Genomic DNA, 23,651 nt, shown 5'->3' on the forward strand with positions numbered 1-23,651 from the left:
AGCCAACCAAGCTGGCTTTTGCTAATTAATACTCAATTTTCAGGCTGTTCTTCTTTAAATAAAACAAGGGGAGCTATTATTTTATTTTTTATTTTTTATTTGGTAAAAAAAAGTTTTGTGGGAGATTGGTTATTCTCACCACTAGCATCAGGATATACCTATAATCTCGAGCCGAAATGACTTACACTTGGCACCTAATTACCAGCTGTGATTAGTAAGAATTTACGTAGAAATTTATAGATCGCGAAGTAACGAGAACTACTGGCAATGGGAACTATTGTTTTTTTTGACTAAGTTACAATGGAGTCTGCCGTACGTGGTGTAAAATTCCGGAGAACCACACGACCACTCGGTCCACTCCCTCCACCTGTGGACCAAACGGACCAACTCCTGCCACGCGGAGAGCTCTTGGTCCCTCTGGGTACGGGACACGACCCCATGCAAACATTGGAACAGTGGGAGGTCAGTAAGAGATTTTTTAAGTGAATGATATTTAAACGGCAAACGGTATTTTAAATGTTATAATATAAGTGAAAGAAATATTATATTGTCAACTATGGTTGTTCGATCTCTCGTTGTTGGTAATTTCTGGCAATTTGTAAAAACTTAAAAAAAAGGCTACACCCCTCCTAAACTTTTATAAATTTTCAAAGAGGTTTTTGATATATTATGACCTTGAGATAGATAAACTTCCGCTCCTCCTAAATTTTTTGTTACAAAAAATATATATATTTCTTCATGTCTTTTCACTTAATTTTATAACATTTGAATGACCTACCGGAATAAGTAGGGGGGGCACATTGACCGAACGTTATTTACTTGCCCTTTTATCATTACCTTTTCAACGGGGGGCGGCACGGGCAGCCGTACAGCCACTGCAAGGAGAAATTATTCATTATAATCGGAACACAGATAATACATTATATGTTTTTATATAAATGATGGAAAATTGTATTTTTTAAGTTATTAATTTTTTAACACACATATCCTACAATTTGTATAGTAATACGTGATGTATCATTTCGTATTTCAGTCACATTGAAAAATCTCGCCACCGCGAGAGCAAACTCTGTGCTGACGTCAGTCACCAGTCCGTTTACATTCTTTCTGGGCCTTGCACCTGTCGCTGTCAGGTCCATCAGGGCAGCCCACTGCTAGTCTTCCCTCCTCCCATTATAAACCTCGCCACTGCCCCTTCACTTTTTTCCACATAAAAATTTCCGTTGTTTCTCTCTTCTTTCATTCTGTCGATGGGGAATTCTCAAAAGCTCTCTTCAAACATGAAATCTAGACACAAATTTCCACTCCGAGGTATGCAAAATCTAAACCATTTTCATGTATGTATACCTTGTGCTAATATACAACACGTCACGCATTAACTTTAAAATTCTGATGAGATCCGTTGCATATGTGTTTTCGCAGACTTTCACAAAAGCGAAGACCAAAACGGAAGCTTTGAATTTGGGACGAGTTTTGTGGTGGTGTTGAAGGGAGGTGGTGGTTGATGGGAATTTGGTGCTATCCTACCTGAGCTTTTTCTTCGTATTTCTATATTCGTTCCTACCGTATTCTTTCATCTTCTACTACTTATCGATCCCTTCCCTTCTTCTTGACCTTGTAAGACCTTTTCTTGACCTTGTAAGACGTCACGCCGGGTCTGTTGTCTTTGTTTTGTGTTTTGGTTCAAGCTTTGTGTCGGAATTCACTGATATAGAGTTTGGCCTCCGTTCCTCATCGTTACCGACCAACTCTTCTTCTCCTTCCTTGTCTATCCCTCCTGAGCTGTTCCACAATTACCTCAAACTAGAAGCCCACCATAGCAAATCCTCAATCAAAGCAAGGACTCTTTTGCCGGTGGTCCTCCAAGTAGGGTTGTAAAAAATGTAGAAATTCAGAAATATTAATGAGTAGTGACATACATATATGTTGTTTTTATTCAGTGGGAAATAAATAAAAATAAAATTTTATTTATTTAGTTTTGTTATTATTGCCTGCAGCTGTTACTTATTCTGTGAAGGCAATCAATTGGAAATGTATTATTGTTGTGAGTGCAGAAATACTGAAATATGCTGTTGGCAGTCATCAGTTTCGTTGTTTTATATGTTGTTGGCTGAGAAAGTAAGAGAATAAATATTCTCTCAGATCTGTGCAAGACTTCCCACTCGTGACTGCTGCTCTCCTTTCCGACCCTAAGTCAACAAGGTTCACTACTTTACGAAGGTCGGGAGGGATCATATCATAGTAGGCCTTATTCTTACTTATAAAGAAGTTGTTTCCACGACTCGAATCCGCAACTTTAACTTTTCTGATGCTCCTATCTTTATGTACAAATTAAAATAAAATCAACTGTATTATTGGAGGAGACCCTCTTTTTCCTTTTTTCTACAAGTTCTTCATCCAAAAGCTGATGTCCCTTTTTTCTTTTTTGTTGATTTTTTGGTTCATTTTATCCCTCATAAATGTGCTGACCTGAGAGTCTGAGAAGCTCAAAAATGGGGTGATATTTATTTATATTTTGCTAATTTTTAATCAGTGAATTCATCCACTCATAAATGTCTCAGTCTTGGTCATAAATGGACAACTTGGCCGCATTTGACTCAAATCTAGGGTTTGCATGCACTAGTTGATAACTCAAATCTAGGGTTGAATGTACTAATTGCAGCTGAATTTACGGCTAAATAAGCGTTGAAGAATATCAAAAAAATTTAACGAGTAATGACATATTACAACACAAATACGAACATGTCTTGTGAGTAAAAGAGTTTGTAACTCAAATTATTCATTTTATTTATCTATGCACCCGTAATATAGCGTTCAAATCTCCTCTATTGGTTCATAATGTTCGTAGCACGGTAAGAAATGTCAGTTTCACCTCGACAATGGCCAAACCTCCACCACGTGGTAAGAAAAGTCTTTACCTAACATTATACCTGGGTAGAAAATGATGAACCGTATATAGTTTTAGACAAATTGTTTTTCATCTGAACCAAACATTGGATATTATTGATCGAGATTCCCCTACCAGATCGGGAATATATATTAATATATGTCAGCATCGTATTGAGAAAAACTTTGTATGCCTTGTCCACCACATCATGGCTTAGGTTTTGCCAGACCTCATAAGCAATAATTCATGGGCAAAGTGCTATGCTCTTTGTGCGTATATATGTCAATTTTTGATGTGTCACGAAAATGATGTTTCTGTAGTTTCTGTCGAATTTTAGTTGTTAGTTTTCCAAATTGTATTTTCTCAAACAAATTAGGTTATGCAATTATCTATTAGGAGAAAATGGCCAACTAAACTATGATGACATTGACTCCAATGCATAAAAATTTGAATTATCTGTGAATCCAGATGAGTTCAAATCAGGTGATATGACCAAGGAACTAGTTAAGGTGGGTAGGATTTTCTCTTTCTAATATTAAAATAATTTCTCAAATTCGAATCTCTTTCTACTCCTCTCGCCAATTACGTCATGATGAATTTAATTGTATTTCTAATATTGAAATAATTTACAAGTTTGAATTCTCAATGTGCAGCACTTCTTAATTCTCGCAATTCATTTTGTGGATAATGGAGGGGGATTGTCTACCCTTCCATTTCCATACTTTTTTTATGTCTTCTTGTCATGTGTGGTCACGGTTAAGCCACGTTAATATTTTATATTTATTTTTTATAGAAATAATAAAATAAAAAGTAATAGGAATATAAAATATTAACGTAGCTTAACTGTGACCACACAAATAAGAGGGGATGTAAAGAGTATGGAAATGGGAGGGCAGACAATCCACCTCCGTGGTTAATTTGCAATCTTGCACAAGCAAGAATCATTAATTGGAAAGTGTGAGGGACGTTCTAATCATGATTCTTTCTCAATTCCAACTTCTACTCGATCGCTCTAGCTCTTTTTCACTCCAACTCTAAACACGTCAACACACTCTTGAGTTTACGCTTCTTTAAATGAAATTCAAGCAAATAAAAGAACGAAAAAATCTTAAAAATAAATGAAAAGTAGTTGGATACATAAATAAAAAGAAAAACTAACAAAAATTCTAAAAAAACTTTGATTTTAATAAAAATGACAAAAAAAAGTGTAAGTGAATAATACCAAGAAATGTAAAAATGTGGTTTTTCGTTAAAAATGAATAGTACCGAAAATGTTTCGTTAAAACTCCTAAATAAAACGATAATGAAATTGAATTTCGCCAAATTAGTGTTGCATTTAACAGTCAAAAGTAATTCTAAGATCGAAGCAAAATTTGGTAGTAATTGTTGGTTGGCATAGTTTTTTACATGCTAAGAGGAGGGTCAGAGGGGTGGTGGTGACTTCTTGTACAAAATGATGATGTCCACAAGTGGGAATTGAAAAGCTAAATTCCTTTTAACCTTCTCCATGACTTATTAGGGCTGAGTGTGACTGAGTCGAAAGAAAACTCGACAGAGGCAAAATCTCATTATTTCCTTCATATCCCACTTGAGACTCTTTCCGTTGGGTTTTACCAGCATGGGGTCCATTTCTTTCAAGCTTTTTCCCTCCTTTTGGTGACATGCTAACATGCATGGCTCTTCCTCCGTGGTTTAATTTTTTTCCTACTTCCTCTCAAATCATATCTTCGAAGACTGGTGAAAAGTATTACATGTCAACTTGGCAAATAAGTTGGACTACTTTTCTTATTGTTAATCGGTTTTATGATAAAATCTTAACATTCTTCATGGTACTAGAGTAGGTTGACCCACGTGTGTTGCTCAAAGGTCATATGTGCACTGCTTCACCCAATTTGTGTTGTCTACGTGCTTAGCTTGAAAATTTGTCACACTGCGTGTGAGGATGTGAAGGTTAAAAGAGTCACACATCACCTTGCAAGGGTTTATATGTAAGTTAGACTACTTTTTTTTTTTTTTGTCAAACAATCGATTTGTTAGATTAAATGTTAGATTACGGAGCCGACCAGATTCGAACCCACGTCATAGTGAAAGGGCAACACTCATTTCCACCACTACGGTAGAGGGTCACTTGCAGTTAGTTAGACTATTCTCAATATTACCAATTGATTTTATAGTATAATCCAAATATTTTTTAGTAAAAGTACTTTTGTGTAAAATAGAAAAAATAAATAAAAACCACTTGCAAAAAGTAGGGAAATGACATTTCAATAATGCATAGAAGCAAATTTCAGGTCTGCTTTACAATTTCATAAAAAGCGTGTGGTCAATTAAGGCCCTGACTTTCTAAGGGGGAAGTATTTTATTGTTATTTAATTTTGGATAATGTTATCCATACACTTATTTTTTTCTACACACTTTTTTTTTAAAAATTTTTAATCATTGGATTGAATAATATGAGAAAATTAATGATAAATAATTAATAAGAATGTATAGAAAATAAAAATAAATGTGTGAATAGCACTGTTTATTATTTTTACCGAAAAAAAAGTTATTGGATTTTTTTTTTTTTTAACCATGGTTATTGAGAACTGTCAAAGGCTTGTGGTATTTGGTTGGTTGTCTTAAGACTTGGGGCCTTTTTAAATTTTAGGCTTAGAGAAAAAGCCCCAAGTCATTCCAGCTAAACCTAAATAAGAGACTTGGGCTTCCAATGCAGCCGGAGGATTTTCATTTCCTTTTATACCGACTTCGTTAATTTCAAGTCGTAGAATAAGCTTATTCCAGTCCTTGTAAATAACAAACTTTTATTGTAGAAATTTTATAATTGAAGTCATTCGGTTTCTTAATCTTTCTTTGAAGTTCGTCCACACAGAAAATCATTCGAATAATTGTTCGTTTAGTCACTTTAGTTTAATGTGTTAGATAAGTCAACAATGTAGGTACAAAGTAACATATGTACGATGTACTGTCTATTTATTTAATACATTTGGATTACTAAATGAACATCATTTCTAATGTTTATTTCGTGGGGATGATCTTCAAATTAGGATTAAGAAATTGAACAGTTTCGATTATGAATTTTCTATCGTAAAAAAACGTTTTTTTGCAAGTGGTGGAATGAGTTCATCCTCCCAAGGGAGGAACACAAAGTATTATATCCTTCGTAATATATAAGTGCCCTCTTCCACAGACAATGAAAGTTTCGATGCAAAGACAGTATACCCGCCTCTTTACATTCGTGTGAGTCGAATCTTTCTCTTCGTAAATTAAGACATTCATAATGGTATATAGTATTGTAGGGAAAAAAAACCTAGGTCAGAAATATTAATTTCCTCATTTGAAATGGAAAACATATCCCTTGTTAGTTTCAAATTCAATATGAATTCTAATTTGGCTTTTTAGCCAAAATGGTTCATAAGATTTGCATAACACATCACCTTGGTCTCTGAGATTGAAAATCAATAGAAATGGTCCCTGAGATTGTCCACCATCCATTATTTTGGTCATTCCGTTAAAAACTCCGTTAAGTATTCCGAAGCTCTTGGCCAGAAGTTTTGGCAATTTTCAAAGCTACGTAACTCAATCGTTTCTTAACCAAATTCGACCCATAATATATCAAAATGAAGATGGGAAAATTTAGAATAAGATTATACATATTTGGAAGCCCAATGATTTCCGAAGATGACCTGAAAATAGCCTGAAAGATGACTGGTCCGTGGGAAAACTGGATAACTTGCCGGAAACTGGGTAAACTTTAAATGTTCATAACTTCTTTAATAATTAATGAAATTGAGTGATTCAAAAACAAAAATATAGTTTTGAATGGTATCTTTTTCGACGGCTAACTCGTCATGGTTTGGCCGGAAAACGGCTTGAAAGTTGCTAACTCAAGACCAAGACAACCACTTTTGAGCCGTTTTCCGACAAAAGCACGATGTGTTAGCCATCGAGAAAGATACCATTCTCTTTTTCTCATCGAGAAGTATGATTTTTGTTTTTAAATCACTCGATTTCGTTGAGTATTGAAGAAGTTATGAATGGTTAAAGTTTACTCAATTTCCAGCGAGTTTTCCAGTTTTCCCTCGGACCAGTCACCTTTCAGGCTATTTTTCGGTCATCTCTAGCAACCATTGGGCTTCCAAATAGATATAATCTTGTTCTACACTTTTCTATCTTCATTTTGATATATTATGGGTCGAATTTGGTTAAGAAACGATTGAGTTACGTAGCTTTGAAAATTGCCAAAACTTCTGGCCAAGAGCTTCAAAATACTTAACTGAGTTTTTAACGGAATGACCAAAATAATGGATGGTGGATAATCTCAGGGACCATTGCTGTTGATTTTCAATCTCAAGGAACAAAGTGATGTGTTATGCTAATCTCAAGGATTACTTTGGCTAAAAAGCCTTCTAATTTTAGTCTTCAAAAGCTATTTTCTAGTCTCAAGTAGTTTTGAAATCTCCATCAGATTCCTATAAGAACTCACTCCTTATAAATATCATTCATGTCACACCCTCTTATTCCTCAAAAGCTTAAGAAAACCTATAGAGATTAACAAGATCGACTGCTTTACTAATCTTGAGTTATTCATGGCTAATCCACATGCGCTGGTGGGTTTCGGCTTCCGCCCTCGACCAAGAACTCAACCATTTCTTTCTCTACACAATGGTGGTCAAGAGAGAGCCTCTAATACTGCTATACAACAACTTTGTGCATGTGGAAAACCTCTAGCAACAAAGAACCACGGGAAATATGGGAAGACCACGAAGGCTTATATTCCTTTTGCGAGCTCAAGAGGTTAAACTCGAAGGGCTCGTATATCCATCGGAAGATTGGCGTTGGAGGTTCTTGGAGCCAAGGCGAGCCTCAAAACTTGTTTACTATAAGGATGGAAATGGTAACGATTACCCTATTGGCCGAAAGAGAAAATTTCGGTACGAGAATCAACAGTCGGAGGAACGTGGAGGGTGGCATTTAGATTAATATAGTCTTGTTGGTGGTGGTGATGGTCATGAACAAAATGCCTCCGAGAATTACTATAATGCTAGTAGTTCTAATTATGATACTTATTTTGTGATTTGTCAGTTAAGGAAGAATGAGAGGTCTTATGTGAACAAGAAAAATGGTCAATAATTAAGATATTGTACATCGTTAAAAAAAAAAAAAGATATTGTACAGTAGGTTATAGCGTTTGTAATTAAATTTTATTCCTAGTTAATTTTTTGTAAACAGATTCATCAACAGAATGACTATTTTTGTTTCCAACCAAATATTGATATGCTCGTTCAAGAATTTATGTTTAGAGTTTAGTTTTCTACATACATCTCAACTGGACCGAGATGTACGTAGAAAGCTAAACTTTAAACTATGAGCTCTAAACAATAATTACACACAGGTAAAGTAATCGACCATATGAAAATCACAATAAAACTTTCCAATTAACCAGCCCACGGATAGTTGACAAGAAAGTTTCTAATTAACATTCCTTACCAACATAATGATTTTCACACTTCTATTTTGTTTTCTTCTGCATTATATATGTTTTTTCGATACAAGTAATAACATAGAGTCGGAATTAAACTCAGGATCTCAAGTTCAAATTATGGACAATACTCTTAACCAACAGAACTACAAGCCCATTGCTAGTTTCTTTCTTCTGTGTTTTTCTTCTACAAATCCCTTTAATTTATAATAAATAGAAGTGCACAGAGGTCATTAGCTCAGGTGGTGCTGCTTGTACGTTTGTAGTTGGGGACTCTAATGGAGTGATCCATTGGTTGCTAGTGTCTTATATATTGGCTGCGGAGGGTCAAGCTCTTGTGGATGGACCTCAATCGGCATTATCCCAGGGATTTTGGCATGTGGAGATGGAAGGGGACTCTAACATTCTGGTGGATGCTATTAACAGTGGATCTTCGTCCCCTTGACACCTTCTTACTGTTATCCATAATGTGCAAAAGTTGGCATATAACCTTCAGTTTATCTCAGTTCACTAGCAAACTTTGTAGTTGATGTTTTGGCTTATGTGGGTCACTTTTATGATATTTTTGCCCGTTTGAGATCGCTCTTGCCTTGGCTAGTGAGGCAAGAGTGATGTAAATTTGGAATTTTGTTAGTTTTAGCCGTTCTAGGGCTTCTCCATCATTTAAAAAAAAAATTGTTTAGTGAGCAGTGGAGGCATTGGTACACTACTAAATTAAACAGTTTGTGCAACGAGGAAGATTTTGTCGTGCAAATCATTATTAGTTCGCACAAAAACTATGGCGACAAGAAGATCGTCGCGCATATTTTGTTGCGCAAAGGTTGTGAAAAATACATTGCGCGACGAACAATTTCAAACTCGTCACGCAAAAAAAAATTGTGCAACCCTTTACTACTCGTTGCGCTAAAGTTAAACGGATGAAGGTTTTCGTCGTACGATATAAAAGGGTACAAGTGCGCTTTGTGACTAGTTCGGCTCGAAAAGTTTGTGTGACGAAAAATGTAAGAGGCGCGTGGTAATGCGCAACGAAGTTATAAGACGCGCTTAATTTTGCGCAACGACTGGTCGGCGTCGTGCTAGTGTAATTTTTATTAAAAAAAACAAATAGAATAAAAGGAAAATTAAAAAAAAAAGATTTCATACTAATGACAAAAAAAAAAAGCAAATTAATGAATAAAAAAACAATTTTTATTTATAATATAAATAAAAATGTACGTACAAATATAAAGTTTTAAAAGAAAGTAAGAACACAACTATGAAAAAAAAGCTGAAAAATCTATAGGAATGTCGTTCAAAGGATCTTGCTGTTGGTTGGGGACGGGTTCGGAGGTTGACGGGCCTGATTACTGTGCTTGCTCAGTGTGGAAAGGCTGTGAGAGCGATGGTGCAGAAAAACTGGGGAGATGTATTCCGGAGGAACTAAGGGCTTGTACAAGCATCAACATTTGAGACTTGTACAATGCCAGCTCACTCCTTAGGCTAGCGACTTCTTGCGTCAAAGTCGTAACATGGCCCTTTGACTGCGAGGATAACGATGCTCTACTCTCCCATCGCCTGGCATTTCCCATCCCCTGACAATAAGTCTCTGGCCTCCGACCGAAAGTCTGGTCCAACGTCTCTGTCACGATGTGAAACCTTGCATCCTCAGGGGATCCACATACTCAATTGGCGTGTCCGAGGGAAGCTGGGAGGCAGACTCTTGAAGCACCGACTGACTCTTCTCCACCATAGTCGCCTATGAAAAAAAACATGGATTATTAATAGAAAACAATTTGAAATAATTAGTATAAATGTTGAATGCATAAGAAATTACTTACATGAAAGGACTCGGTCAACTCATCCTCAGGCCGAACATAAACATCAGCAAAGACGTTGATCTCCGAAAATTTTGAACCCTCCTGAAATTGAAAAAGATAAGGAAAATGTTAGTAAGAAAAAAAAATTTAAAAGTGGAAATGAAAGATGTAATATATATCTTCCGTCGCGCCTCCATCCTATAGGAGAAAGGTCTCGCGCAAATGGTGTAGCAGAGTCTTCTTCTCCTGATCGATCTTGTTCGCCTTTGCCTTCTTCTTCTTCTATTATACAAAAAAATAAACATATTAGTTGTAATACTTAAAGAAAATTAAAAAAATAATAATAAACATTAGTAAAAATTAAAAAAAGTGAAATGAAAGAATTCGTAATTAAAAACACATCACATAGCTCGGCTCCTGAAAATAACCGCAAAGCCAAACCCAACTATCTTGTCGGTCCTCCAACTCATTCGGACAACCCTCCTCAAGAAAGACATGCGGATCATCAAAATTGTAGTTTGTCTGCAATGTAACAAATATTTTGAAAGTATTAGTAATAAAAGACAGTAATAAATATAAATATATAAATTTTACATGAAAAAAATTAAAAAGGCGACGCTACTTACGGACAATTGGTTGCACACCGTGTTTTTCGTCTCCTTCGGCATCGCCTTCCAAGACTTCCACCGCATATGGCAAAACGTCCGCACGAAATGCCCAATGTCATGGGCCAATGCACTATGCTACTTTGCCGTTGGTGTTGCCCGATGTCGCTCATTGTATCCGATTGGGATACGACTGTTGGTCACCCAGATGACCTTGGCCGTCTTCAATTGCCGACAAGGTCTCCTGGTGTTTTTCTTCGCTGCAAAGAGATGAAAAAAAAATCATTAACCCAAAACTAATAACAAATCCTACAAAAAATTTAGTATAACCTCCCCTATAATTAAAACATTTCCCAAAACCCTGAAAATAACAAAAACAATATACGGTTTTTAGGGTTTCACTCAATTCTACTAGTTAATTTAGTTTGCCTTTTTACTGGAACTTTTTTTCAATTGAATTTATATGTAGTAACCGGAAGTTAGCTTTATATGGTTTCTGATCGTTCGATCTAGATGGCTTGAATATTTGGCTTTATATAAATATGATAACGAGCTGAAGATTGAAGTGTCGATTTAGGTTCTTTTTTAATTGCTTTTAGTTTTGGTTGAATCAATGGTCTAATTTGATCGAACTTGTGTTATCTTACTCTTTTTTCTTTGTATTATTTGAAACAATTATGGAAAGGTATTTTAAGAGAAAATCAACGTAAGATACTTTTTCACCTTCTATGACAAATATTCAAAGTTTAACTGAAGGTAAAATAGAAAGTATACTAGCAAATCTTCCTCGAGATCCTAGACTTCGACTTTGAATATCAGAATATGATCCAAATATTAGAGATCAAGTTCGAAGAGTTTATTTACATATATAATTGTTTCAACCTCAAAGCCATCAAATTTCATATACATCATTTGCAAAAGCACAATGAATGATATTTCTAACTTGCGTCTGAAAAATGATTTTTTTTTAATTGAAATAAATTAGTATTGCACAAAAGTTGGTGGAGACAAAATGGGATGGACACTATTCCTTGGTGTACTTGCTCCTCAAATTAGTACTGATTTTACATGTTGCGACTGCTTCAGTTGAAATAGTTTTTTTAGTGATTAATATTGTGAAGAATCCACTTCGTAATAAAATAAAAGACATAATTGAAAGATAGTTTAGTTATATGCATTGAAAAAGATGTTTTGATAGGCGTTTCTAAAATATTAGAACATATCATGGACAATTATAAATAAAATTACTATCAATTTCTTAGAGCTATTTTATGATCGTCGTTGTAAATTTTAGCTTCGTCACAGTTAGTAAGATAAATGAGTGAAAATCACTTCTATTTGGAAAATAACGAAGAAATGCTGTCACTATTACGAAACGACAACGTTTTGGCGACCGATAACAATCCACCTTCCCTCGAATTCGACGATCCTATTGGTTCAACTCTGCACCGCATTTACCACCACCAGCACCCTCCCGCCATGTATTTATGATCGCCACTCCGCCGCTCCACCACTCCACCGCTCCACTCCCTTCTTCTGGCTGCTAGGGTTTCCGATTCCCACATGTCGCAGACCCATTTCAGCAAGGGCGACGAGGTCGAGGTCGTCACGAAGCCCTCCCGCAGTTCCACCGGGCCGTACTACCCCGCGACGGTGCGCCGCCCCGTGGTCAAGGACAAGGCCCACATTTTAGTCCAGTACCAAACCCTGACGACCCCCAACGCCGTCAGCCCCAGACTCCTCCAGGAGATAGTCGAATTAGGCAATGTGAGGCCCGCACCGCCGAGGGAGCTCTACCAGTTCTTCAAGGTGGGCGACGACGTCGACGCCTACAGAGAAAATGGGTGGTCTCGCGGGACTGTGACGGACATTCTGGAGAACTCCAAGTACTTAGTTGCGCTGCGGGGTGAGGAATTTGAGTGCGAGCAGTGTGATATGAGGATTCACAGAGACTGGGATGATGGCTCTTGGGTCCCTCCTATTCAAGAAGAGGTATTTTCTTTGATTTTTTTTGTTTTTTGTTTTTATAATTTGTTTTATTAATGGGTATTATTTTTTGATTAATTTCCGTATGAATTTATTTGCAATGGGTTTAATTTTGTTTGATATGATTGTGACATTTTTTGGGTATAGTAGGTAGAAATGTTATGACAATCACCAAACATATGTGCTATGGTAAGATTATTATTTCTCCATGGTTTCAATAGGAAAAAGGATCACCTGTGAAATTTATGACAAGAGTGGTGTTTCGTTCAAGGTCAAAACATGTTTTCAATACTCCGATTAAGTCAAATCAACATTTTGTGCTTTTAGTGAGAGGTCGATGCATCAGCCAAGTGGTTTTAATCTTAGTTGAAGAGGATGTATCCATTGACTTATGCCAAAATACGAAATTATTTATTGACTTAAACCAAATTCCGTACTATATTATAATATATAATTGTTCAAGGTAGATTCTTGGTGCAAGTGGTTGACATCAAATTAGAATATTAATTTTCAATCATAAGTCATTATTTTATGGTTTGCTTTGTAAAAAGTGATTATGTGTATATAATTATATATTAATCTTTGGTTTGGTGCAGCTTTGTGTAAGTGATTTATGGTGTTTGCTGTATGGTATTGATGTTCTGTTGATTCAGTGGTTGCTAATGTCTTCCATGTATACATTTTCTAGTTATGCGTTTCTGGGTAATTGTTCTTGTACAATGTACAGCTTTCTGGGTTTTGAATGTGTGCTCAGGTTTTGAAAACTGGAATTGCAGAATAGTTCATCTGGGATGGTGGTGAAATCTAGAAAATTAATATTGAAATTTAAGTGCGGCAAGAAACCACTGGGAGCAAGCTTTGAAAATGGGACTGTGGTGGAGGTCAGCAGCGACGAGGAAGGCTACAAGGATGCTTGGTACACTGCTAAAATAATTGATCATGTAGGAAATAACAAGTATCTGGTGGAATACCTGTACCTGGTAACGGATGACGGAACAAAGGATCCCTTGAGAGAAGAAACATGTGCAAGTTATATTAGACCTTGTCCTCCTGCACTTCCATCGGTTGCTCATTTCAAAGTGCTCCAGAAAGTCGATGCTTGGTACAATGAGGGATGGTGGGAGGGCACCGTTTCCAAAGTTCTTGGCGGCTTAATGTATGTTGTCTATTTCAGCTCCACCAATGAAGAATTAATGTTTGAACATTCCAATTTGAGGCCTCGACAGGACTGGATTAACGGACAATGGATCCCTGCTTAAATGGTATGACTTCCAAAAGCTTTTATTTACCGTACATATCAAAACCTTTTGCAATGTCTTTGCACTTTTGCTTTCTCTGTTTGCTTGGATGGCAAGAAATGAGAAAGCATTACTTATTGGAAGCTTGTTCTCACCGAACAATAGTTTTAAATTTTGACATCAGTTGCCCTTGCACCATTAAAGAAACTCTACAATTGAGGATCTCTGATTAGATTCCATATTTTTGTTGTACAGGTGACCTAAAACGGACATGATCACGATGAGTTCGCTGACATAAGGAAATAGGAAAAAGAAAGAAGCAAAGGAGGCATATCGACTATGTACTTCGTAGCGCTTAATGTATAAAAATAGAATTAGTTCGTCTACTAACAACTGTTGTATTAAAATGTTCTGGAGAGTGCCTTAATCCATAAACAATTTATCATATTTAACGGTCCTCGATCTTGCTCACGAATGTCATTGTTTGGTTGCCGGAACATGCACTGAGTGTCTTGAATGATAAAATGCAGGATAATTCAGGTGGCTTGGGATGCAGAGCTGAAGATGCAGAAAACCATGCCAATGTTCAGCAGGGTAACAAAGGTACAAGTAAATAGTGATGAAATTTACCATTTGAGGGTTCTTTGACACTTAAGACGTCTTTGGATTGGATTTATAGCTAATGACAAGATTTTCGGAAACTCAGATAATAGATAGAGTCTTCTTCGATCATATGACCTTGTCATTCCTCTGCAACACATACAAGGATTGTTAGGAATGTCTGATTGCTTGTAATCCCACGATAGTACCAAAGTTCTTTTCTGCTAGTACAATGTCAGGGACGATATGCGCAAATAGAACACGTTATAAAACAAAAATTGAACTAGAGGGTCACTAAACAGACAATAAGGACGCACTAAACTGTGGTTGTGTACGGGTTATTGTCCTTTTAATGTCTCTAGACCTATTTTTAGTTAAAAAATTGGCACTTGTTCTGTTTGTGAATGTTTTCCTAATATCTGTATGAGATCAACATGTGGTTTATTAAGGATTGTTTGATAACCATTTTGTTTTCAACCTTTTGTTGTCAAACAAGATTCCAATTTTTCATATTTCAAAAAAGTGAATACAAACTAAAAACTAAAAACGAAATGGTTATCAAGTGGTTAAGCAATCTTGGCCATTTCTTCGTTTCGCAATAGGTACCAGCAAACATGAGGAACAATTCTCATCATGTCTCATGATTGAAGAAAATAAGATTTGGGTTTTGACGCTCACTATCTCCATCGTGAATCTCTCTCATCGTATTTTAGAATTTTAAAAAATAATAATAATGCAATAAGGGTAGTAATATCTACACACTTCTTTTTATCTCTCACACACCCATTACTAATTATGTCCTTTGATTCTTTTCAACTTATCCAATTCGTCGGTTGAAATTTGAGAAATGCTGGTGGAAGGTAAAAAAGGTATATGCGGACCACTTGGGTTCAGCCCATTGGCGCGAAACATTTTCTTGGATAACCTCCTCACCATCTGTGGCCCATTGCGATTGGCCAACTTGATTAGAGCCCACAAAGCCCATCAATCTGATCAAATTCTACCAACCACCTTCAATTTTCTTCGAAACTCTCCATTTCTCGATTCTCAAAATCCCTAATTTAATTCCAATCCCATTTTTGTCCCACCAAATTATGGATCAAAGATCCAACCTTTTATCAACGTTTACATTTCGTTTGCTCATAATTCCTCTGTGAAAGTAAAAAATGGCGAACTCTGAAACTCAGAAGTGAAATCCCACTTCATCTCCATGCATCAGACTGCGTTCGATCAAACACCCATCTCGAATTTTTCACCTGGTAAGCGATTTCCATACCCTTTTCCTAATTTAGTCATCTGGGTAATTTGATTTCTGTTCATATTTATTGGAATTTGATCATGAAGCCCCAAAGATGTGGTTTTTTCCCGGACGAAGTCGTCCTCCAAATCCTCTCAAAACTACCCATTAAGTCGCTGTTCAGGAGCAAAACTGTTTGTAAACTTTGGTACAGATTGGTTTCCGATAAGTATTTCATTCAATTGTACAATGAAACGTCTGCTAAGAACCCTACGTTATTGGTTGAGGTTTCGGATTCGTTGGGATCGAAATTAGATTTGATTGTTGTGGATAATCGGAGGGGTGTTTCCGAATTTTCATTGGATTTCTTGAGGGATAGGGTTAAGGTCAGAGCATCCTGTAATGGCTTGTTGTGTTGCTCTAGCATTCCTGATAAGGGTGTTTACTATGTTTGTAATCCCATGACTCGGGAGTTCAGGTTGCTTCCGAAGAGTAGGGAGCGCCATGTGACCCGATTTTACCCTGATGATGAGGCAACCCTGGTGGGATTGGCTTGCAATTTGTCCACCCAGAAGTTTAATGTTGTTTTAGCGGGCTACCATCGGACTTTTGGTCATAGGCCGAATGGAACTTTTGTATGTATGATATTTGATTCTGAGTCGAGCAAATGGAGGAAGTTTGTTTCGTTTCAGGATGATCAGTTCACCCATATGAATAAGAGCCAAGTCGTGTTTGTTAATGGTGCACTTCATTGGTTGACTGGTAGTTCCTGTATTCTCGCGCTCGATTTGGAGTTTGATGTTTGGAGGAAGATGTCATTGCCGGAACAAGTGACTTGTGTGTCTGGAAATAGGTTTTACTTGTTGGAGTCAGATGGTTGCCTGTCGGTGATCCAGATTTCAGATGCTTGGATGAAAATTTGGGTGTTGAAATATTACGGGAGAGAGGAGTGGCATTTGGTGGATACGGTGAGTCTTCGATGTATCAAAGGACTTGTTACGGGCATCTTCCCCATATGTCAGACTGGTGAATGCGTTTTCTTGGCAACCCACAAGCAGATACTGGTGTTTTATCGCAAGACTCGTGTGTGGAAAGAGATGTACTCTGTGAAGAACAGCTCTACACTCCCGTTGTGGTACTCGGCGCATGCATTTCGGAGCACGATTTTGTCTTGTCAGTAAGATGTGAAACTGCATGTCATGAACTTGTTCTGTACATAGATTTCCTATGTTAATTATCTGTATATGTTTGGCCGATTGGGGGTTGTCAACAGTGATCAACATTTGACTTATGCAGTTTAAATTATAATCCTATGCTTTTGGCTGTGGCATATTATCTTCTACTTTGTTTTCATCAATTTGAGTATGGGACCCTTTGCTCATTCTGCACTCTTGTTCTTGTTTATTTCTATGCATTGGTTCTTGTACGATTTATTTAATTCGAAGGCTAGAAATAAACAGCGGTGTGAAGGGGAGGAAATGAGTATCTCAAAATCACTTACCTTTGCTTTTTCCACGTTACAGTTACCAAAATGTGATTGTGTGACACTTTCGTACAAGAGTGCGGCTAGAGGTGGCCAATCAACCTATTGAATGTTAATGGGTAGCTATTAAGAACTATTTAGTTTGGTATCACCTTACACTATTATCATAGCTATCAGTCTCACATCTATATTATGGTGATATCAAATTAAACATGTTTTAACGTGTATCCACTACTACAATTGTTCCAGAACAATCTATCAGATTTACAAATTTAAGGATACACAATTGTATGTCTCCTTTTTATGGGAGAAACTTGCATACAATCGGAAATATTCTTGTGAAAGTGCCTAAGCATAATGCACAAAACAAAAATGATTTATTTTCGAACTTGCTTGAAATTGCTTTTTCAGAAAGAACTTTTACTCATAAGAGAATCTACTAGAAGGGCTTTCATTATAACCATGTTGAAGTTTTCAAGAGGCATATCACAAGAAACACTTCCATGACTCAAAACGCATCTTAAAAATTTTCTCCATACATAATCAAAAAGCACTTGTAGAGCGATCATCAAGTGGAAGTTTGGTTTCAAGGCCCACACGGTCATACGGTCACACCACACCGAAAGAAAACTTTATGGGCTTTTTTCTTTTTAATGGGCTTTAGACAAAAAAGGAAATCGAATAAATAAGGGACACGTGGGACCCCGAGGTCTGCGTAGTCCTGCGGCACGACAACTGTTTCGGAACAAAGAAATCCAGTCAGCCAAACAGACCCCAATTCAACTTCTCGGATGAGAGAGAGAGACGCACACAGAGAAAACCTCCTTCGGCCTTAGAGCTTCTTCATGAGTGCTTCTCTGTCCTTTTTTCGCAGACCCAAAAAAACTGTGACATTTGGATTGCTTGCTGATTGCTGATTGCTCATTGATGATTGATTACTGGATGCTCAGGTCTTCCATGTCCAGAAGAACCCAATTCGCCAAACATCCCGCTTTGATGCTTTATGGTATGAGTTTCTTCTCTCAGTGATCCCTTTGTGTGCCTCAGAGCTCCAGGTATGTCCGTATCAATCTCTCAACGTTGAAATACTTAATTTCCAGTGGTTTTATGATATGGGTTCTGCTCAATTTTATTGCTTTCATCGAATTTTTGTTCGGTGTGTTGGGATTACTGAATTGTTGGAAATGGGGTTTGATCATTTTTCTGACATTTGGGGATTTAAACCTCAGTTGGGGTTATTCGATTTTTACTTTTAAATTGAAATTTATATCGATTCGTGGTTGATAATTTGATACAATACTGTGTATTATGTGTTTCTTCCTGAGAATTTTGTTTCTTGCGAAATGAACAATGTAAGTTTGGTTATTTGTTAGATTGAAATTCTTGGGTTTTTGTTTTAATTCACACCTCACAAGTTATGCAGATTACCCAATATTGATATATGGGGTCCACCATCCACGACCCCCTTTCCATTGCTAAATGCTAATTCTACTCTTTAATAGTTTTCTAAGTAAAGGTACTGTTATCAGTAAAGTTGGGAAGTTTAGATTTTTACTGATATCTGCATTGCCATTTTTCAGTTTGGTAATCAATTTATCAAAACAAATTCTTGTCTGATATGTGATGATTTATGAAGAGTCGTATATTCGCGGAAGTACTTTACAAAAAGTTTTGATTTTATGTATACATGCATCCTTGTGACTCTGTTAGTTTTTTATTTTCAGATTGTATTTCTGGAACGGTTGCTTTGAATTGATTGTAAGTCGTCTAGCTTTGACTTAGCTTACAGTACGTCAAGGTCTTTTACCCTATGGCTCGGAAGGGTAACCAACAGAAGAATGCTGTAGATCACCAGACATCAAAGCACAAAAAGAAGGGTCCAGATTCAGGGTGTACACTAGGAGAAACGAAAGGGCATGGGAAAGCAAGTGAGGTGAAAGTTTTCCCTGGAGAAGAACTGCCAAATGGTGACCAGCCAAGCAGTCCTCTTTCAGCCAGTTCGAGTAAAACCAATCATCCTGTGGAGGAGAATAAAAGCAAACAAAAATCTGGAAAGTCTTTGAGGAAAGAGAAGCAAGGTATGGATGCAATGCAGGGTCCAGAGGAGTCAAGTTCTTTACGGAGTGATTTAGGAGATTGCAACGTAAACAATGAAGCTCCAAGCATGAGAGAAGAAAATGGAACATTACCTCCGAGCCACTTACGCCGAAAACATACAAAAAGAAAATCTGGTTCCTCTCTGAATAGATGGCATATGAGAACTTTGATGGCTTGGTTAGAGTTTTCAGATACCCGATTGTTTAGAAACTTGAAGGCATCAGCATTGCCATTCTTGAAGATGGCTAGTGAATGGTTGCAGAGGCACGAGCCAATGTTTCTTACTGTAAAAAGTACGGCACTATATGCCCGTGATTATGTCAAAACAAAGTTTGAGCAGGCATATCCAATTGTTTTGAAGTGGCTTATGCAGTTTGGGGGTATATTGTTTCTTTTATCAATGGCCTGGTTGGATTGTACCGTAAGGGGCATTGATAGCTTAGCTCGGATGGGAACAACATCCTTCTTTTCAGTTATATGGTGCAGCATTCTCTCAGTAGTTGCTATGGCCGGGATGTTCAAGTTTCTGATTGTATTGGTAAGCCCTAGTATTGCTACGTTGCTACGGACCACTCACCTCATTATAACTTACAGTCTCTTTGGCTGGGATGTTTATAATTATAGTTGGCTTTATTTTTTCTACTTGTTTTTTCCCAACAAAATGTACCTGTTTTGAGTCCCTTCGTCCTTTTAAACCTCCCTGGTTCCTAATGTTTATTTCTCACTTGTTGAACATCCAAACTTTTATGTATGTGTCCTTATTAATAGTTATCTGTTTTTTGCAATGGGTGAGGCGGATGGGTGAGTTTAAGAGTATCTGTTAAAGTTTGCATTAGTATGCTCTCATACATATTGAATAAACTCCCAGGTCTTTGCTGCTTTAATTGGACTTTTCGTTGGGTTAATGCTCTCGATTTTGGTGGTTGCTTTTTGTGGAGCTCTTTTGTTGTGGTTCTATGGAAGCTTTTGGACAACAGGATTTGCAATCTTCTTAGGAGGTGATTCTTTTACCTCCTTTCAAGTGCAGATCATCTATTTCAATTTTCAAGTATGCATATTTCTTCATCACAGCTTGCTGAGCTTTGACATTCTTCAACATTCAGGTTTGGCATTCACACTGAGCCATGAGCGTATTGCCCTGTCCATTGCCACTGTGTATTCAGTTTATTGTGCTTGGACATATGTTGGATGGCTGGGTTTGCTTTTGGGGTTGAATTTGTCTTTTATCTCAAGTGATTGTCTGATATATTTCCTAAAGAACAACGTAAATCAGCAGAGAAGACCCAACGGATCCCCTGAACAAACATCTGGAATTCCAGGTCAACCAGACTTCTTTAACAGTGAGCAGGCACATGCTTCATCCTCCGAAAATGTTCCATTGTTTTCTGCCGATCGTAGCCAAGGAGTACCCTCAACCAGTAGCACTGATTCTGAGATAACCTCTGAAGATGAAGTTGTTCGGCTGTTAAACTGTACTGATCACTATTCCGCATTAGGATTTTCTCGATACGAAAATGTAGATGTTTCTTTACTGAAGCGGGAGTACAAGAAAAAGGTAAGTGCCATTCTTTCTTTGCTCTAATAAGCATGAAAAGGGATCTTTTCCTGACTTCTTTGTTGTTTCTTGTTATGTTATTCTCTTGGAAGCTTCAAGATTTGTATGGCCAAGCATTGAGTCTGAGATCTAACTTTGTTTGGTGAATGATGACCTTTATCTTTCCAAAGAGTCGTTTACATATATAGAAGTACTGCTTCTGGATAACATGCTGTACTGTTCTGTTAATATATTTCTTTTGCTTTAACAAGTTTGTTATATTTCTTATCAGGCAATGTTGGTCCATCCTGATAAAAATATGGGAAATGAAAAAGCTGCTGAAGCTTTCAAGAAACTTCAGAATGCATATGAGGTGATCATTCGATGTCCATGGAGATTTTTTCTATGATTGATTTGATTATGATTCTGATTGTACCACTGGCCCTTTTTGCTCCCATATTTTCTAGATTTTGCTTGATTCCTTGAAGCGAAAAACATATGACGACGAATTAAGGAGAGAGGAACTGCTGAACATTTTCTGTAGATTTCAAAGTACTTCACAAAAGGTAATATATATCTAATTTTTATGCTTTCTTGTAATTGGTTTTAGAATTCAATTTTTTTTTACCAATCTCTTCCATATCCATGAGGAATGTAAGAAGGGGTTGATAATTGACAGTGAAGCCTGTCAGTCGGTTCCCGGGATCCTTTCATTCAACTTTGTGATTAACTTTTGAATTGTTAGCAGAAGCTTATGTTGTTTTGGATACATCCCTTTGCTATGGCTTCTGCTAGGAATTAGTTGTTCATTTACTGAATATAGTTCTGAGGGATGTCAAGTATTACGTGTTCTAAATTTTTCCGCCTTACCTAATATTGCAATGTGTTTCCTAGAATGGAGGGCATGGTGTCTTTCCCCCTGGATTTGCACACCCGGAAGCCGATGGTGAAGACCCATTTGGGGATTCAAGGAGAATCTCCTGCAATAAGTGCGGCAATTTTCATGTCTGGGTGCTCACCAGGAAATCAAAATCTCAAGCACGGTGGTGCCAGGTTTTCGTTTACCTTTAAAGCGTTTAATGATGTTCTATTAGTTTGCATCTATCAAAGAGGGTTTAGCATCTTTAAAGATGATGCTGTTAGAGATTTTTTTCGCCTGGTGCTGATGTCCTCCTCTTTGTGGAATTTCTCTTTTGACAGGATTGCAAAGATTTTCATCAAGCAAAAGATGGTGATGGGTGGGTTGAACAATATTCCCAACCCTTCTTCTTTGGAATGTTGCAGAAGGTATGTGCATTTATATATGCTGGAGAAAGGTTGCTTTAGAATTCTGCGTTAAAAGAGAATAAAAAAGAATTATCACCAGTACAATTATAGTTGCTGAAATTTACATAATGCAAGATCATCCTTTTTTAAACAATGTTGTATGTGCAGATAGATGCTCCATCCGCATTTGTTTGTGCTGATAGCAAGATATACAATGCTACTGAGTGGTATATTTGCCAGGTAATTAATTCAATTTGAACTATTTTACCAAGTTTATCATGGATATTCTTTTTCCTTTAGAATAACACTCATGCCGCCTTCTGCACCCACACACAGTTTTTGTCACATTGAAAGCAGATGTGCATGAAGCTCAATTTTGTTGTAGGGTATGAGATGTCCAGCCAACACTCACAAGCCAAGTTTTCATGTTAACACTAGTGTGACCTCTAAGCATAATACTGGAAAGGGAACAAGTTCGGGGCAAACAGGAGGTCGGATGCCAACATCGAACTTGGAAGAAAACATGACAGAGGAAGAATTCTTTGAGTGGTTACAGAATGCAGTGCAAACTGGCACGTTTGAAAATTTTGGTACCGGCACCTCCACTGAGAGCCCATCTGCCAAATCTGCACCTGGTACCAAGAGCGGTGGCAGCACCAGTGGCAGTGCTAACAAGAGAAAGAAAAAGGGAAAGAAATGGTGAGTATCCAAGTTGCTCCGTTTGTTTCGCACTATCTAAGCATTAGTGATACTGATTCCTGATAAGAAAGTTCATATGTTCAATGTTGGCCTGTTGTTTTTTTTTTTTTTTTTTTGTCAGAAGAGATGCCTGAGGAAGTTTGACATCATTAATCATAAGTATAGAATCCAATCACCATTAGTCTGCAACACCGGAGAGCTTGTATTACCGTCTCATCATTCTTAATCGTCTTCATTTCTTCCATTATTTCCCCATTTTCACAAGAACGTGGACCGCTATAAGAAAATTCGAGCTGCCAAAAATTAGGGTAGTTTACATTTTCGTGGCGGGTCAAGGCAATAATGTTGTTGCACTGCCTACATTTTGCACTTGGGTTTGTGTAGGGAGAGAAACTGGTTGGACGCAAGGAGTGATGAAAAAGCAAGTGATGTTGGGCAGTGCATTACTATGTATATGGAGTTTATGAAACCATGTAATCTGATGGTTAGCTATTTACCTCATGGGATGAACCCTAACGAATATGATAAACCGGGACGGAGTCGATGTACTCCTTGTTATGCTCCCGATATGATCACTTTGGTGGTTCAGCTTTGAAATTGTGGTGTCGGAATTGGTTTTTCGATCTCCGATGTGAATTTGATTCTTGACAGGGCACCTAATTAGGGTGGCAATGGAGATTGAAATGTATTGATGCTAATCCGCCCTTGTTGCTAGTTAAATTTTGGACTTGAAAAACGACC

At 37.3% G+C, this 23,651-nt stretch overlaps 3 protein-coding genes, 2 long non-coding RNA genes and 1 other non-coding gene across 9 annotated transcripts; 5 read left to right on the forward strand and 1 right to left on the reverse strand.

The window, feature by feature from the left end:
* The first annotated feature begins 1,183 nt into the window (after positions 1-1,183).
* LOC139192759 (uncharacterized) lies at positions 1,184-1,971 on the forward strand. Its single transcript, XR_011577108.1, has 2 exons — positions 1,184-1,311; positions 1,423-1,971. It is a non-coding gene; the product is annotated as an uncharacterized lncRNA (long non-coding RNA).
* Positions 1,457-1,605, forward strand: MIR11004 (microRNA MIR11004). The gene has a single exon (NR_161626.1). It is a non-coding gene; the product is annotated as a microRNA MIR11004 (primary transcript).
* Positions 1,972-9,543: 7,572 nt separating the features above from the next.
* On the reverse strand, positions 9,544-10,693 carry LOC139192873 (uncharacterized). Its single transcript, XR_011577383.1, has 2 exons — positions 10,187-10,693; positions 9,544-10,104 (listed from the first exon to the last, which is right to left on the reverse strand). It is a non-coding gene; the product is annotated as an uncharacterized lncRNA (long non-coding RNA).
* A 1,393-nt stretch (positions 10,694-12,086) lies between these two features.
* LOC103403512 (protein AGENET DOMAIN (AGD)-CONTAINING P1) lies at positions 12,087-14,441 on the forward strand. 2 transcript variants are annotated; one of them, XR_011577487.1, is made up of 3 exons: positions 12,087-12,762; positions 13,511-14,018; positions 14,250-14,441. XR_011577487.1 is itself a non-coding variant. In XM_008342355.4 (3 exons), the coding sequence occupies exons 1-2, from the start codon at positions 12,334-12,336 to the stop codon at positions 14,013-14,015; spliced, it is 912 nt and encodes a 303-aa protein (XP_008340577.1). In that variant the 5' UTR covers positions 12,087-12,333; the 3' UTR covers positions 14,016-14,018; positions 14,250-14,441. The 2 variants fall into 2 exon arrangements, 1 of the variants encoding a protein (XP_008340577.1); XM_008342355.4 differs by having other exon boundaries at positions 13,533-14,018.
* A 1,349-nt stretch (positions 14,442-15,790) lies between these two features.
* LOC103403511 (F-box protein At5g49610) lies at positions 15,791-17,161 on the forward strand. Its single transcript, XM_008342354.4, has one exon. It carries the CDS (start codon positions 15,933-15,935, stop codon positions 17,010-17,012), a length of 1,080 nt encoding a protein of 359 aa, XP_008340576.1. The 5' UTR covers positions 15,791-15,932; the 3' UTR covers positions 17,013-17,161.
* An 881-nt stretch (positions 17,162-18,042) lies between these two features.
* LOC103403509 (uncharacterized) lies at positions 18,043-23,507 on the forward strand. 3 transcript variants are annotated; one of them, XR_011577631.1, is made up of 11 exons: positions 18,043-18,369; positions 19,039-19,949; positions 20,280-20,409; positions 20,515-20,966; positions 21,238-21,318; positions 21,413-21,511; positions 21,840-21,998; positions 22,146-22,232; positions 22,380-22,451; positions 22,548-22,910; positions 23,032-23,507. XR_011577631.1 is itself a non-coding variant. In XM_008342352.4 (11 exons), coding segments are annotated over exons 2-11 (2,220 nt in total). In that variant the 5' UTR covers positions 18,043-18,369; positions 19,039-19,124; the 3' UTR covers positions 23,033-23,507. The 3 variants fall into 3 exon arrangements, 2 of the variants coding, with proteins under 2 accessions (XP_008340574.3, XP_070672335.1); XM_008342352.4 differs by having other exon boundaries at positions 22,597-22,910; XM_070816234.1 differs by having other exon boundaries at positions 22,597-23,157.
* Positions 23,508-23,651: the final 144 nt, after the last annotated feature.

Source organism: Malus domestica, chromosome 16 (assembly GCF_042453785.1).
Source record: "Malus domestica chromosome 16, GDT2T_hap1".
Lineage (NCBI taxonomy): Eukaryota > Viridiplantae > Streptophyta > Magnoliopsida > Rosales > Rosaceae > Malus > Malus domestica.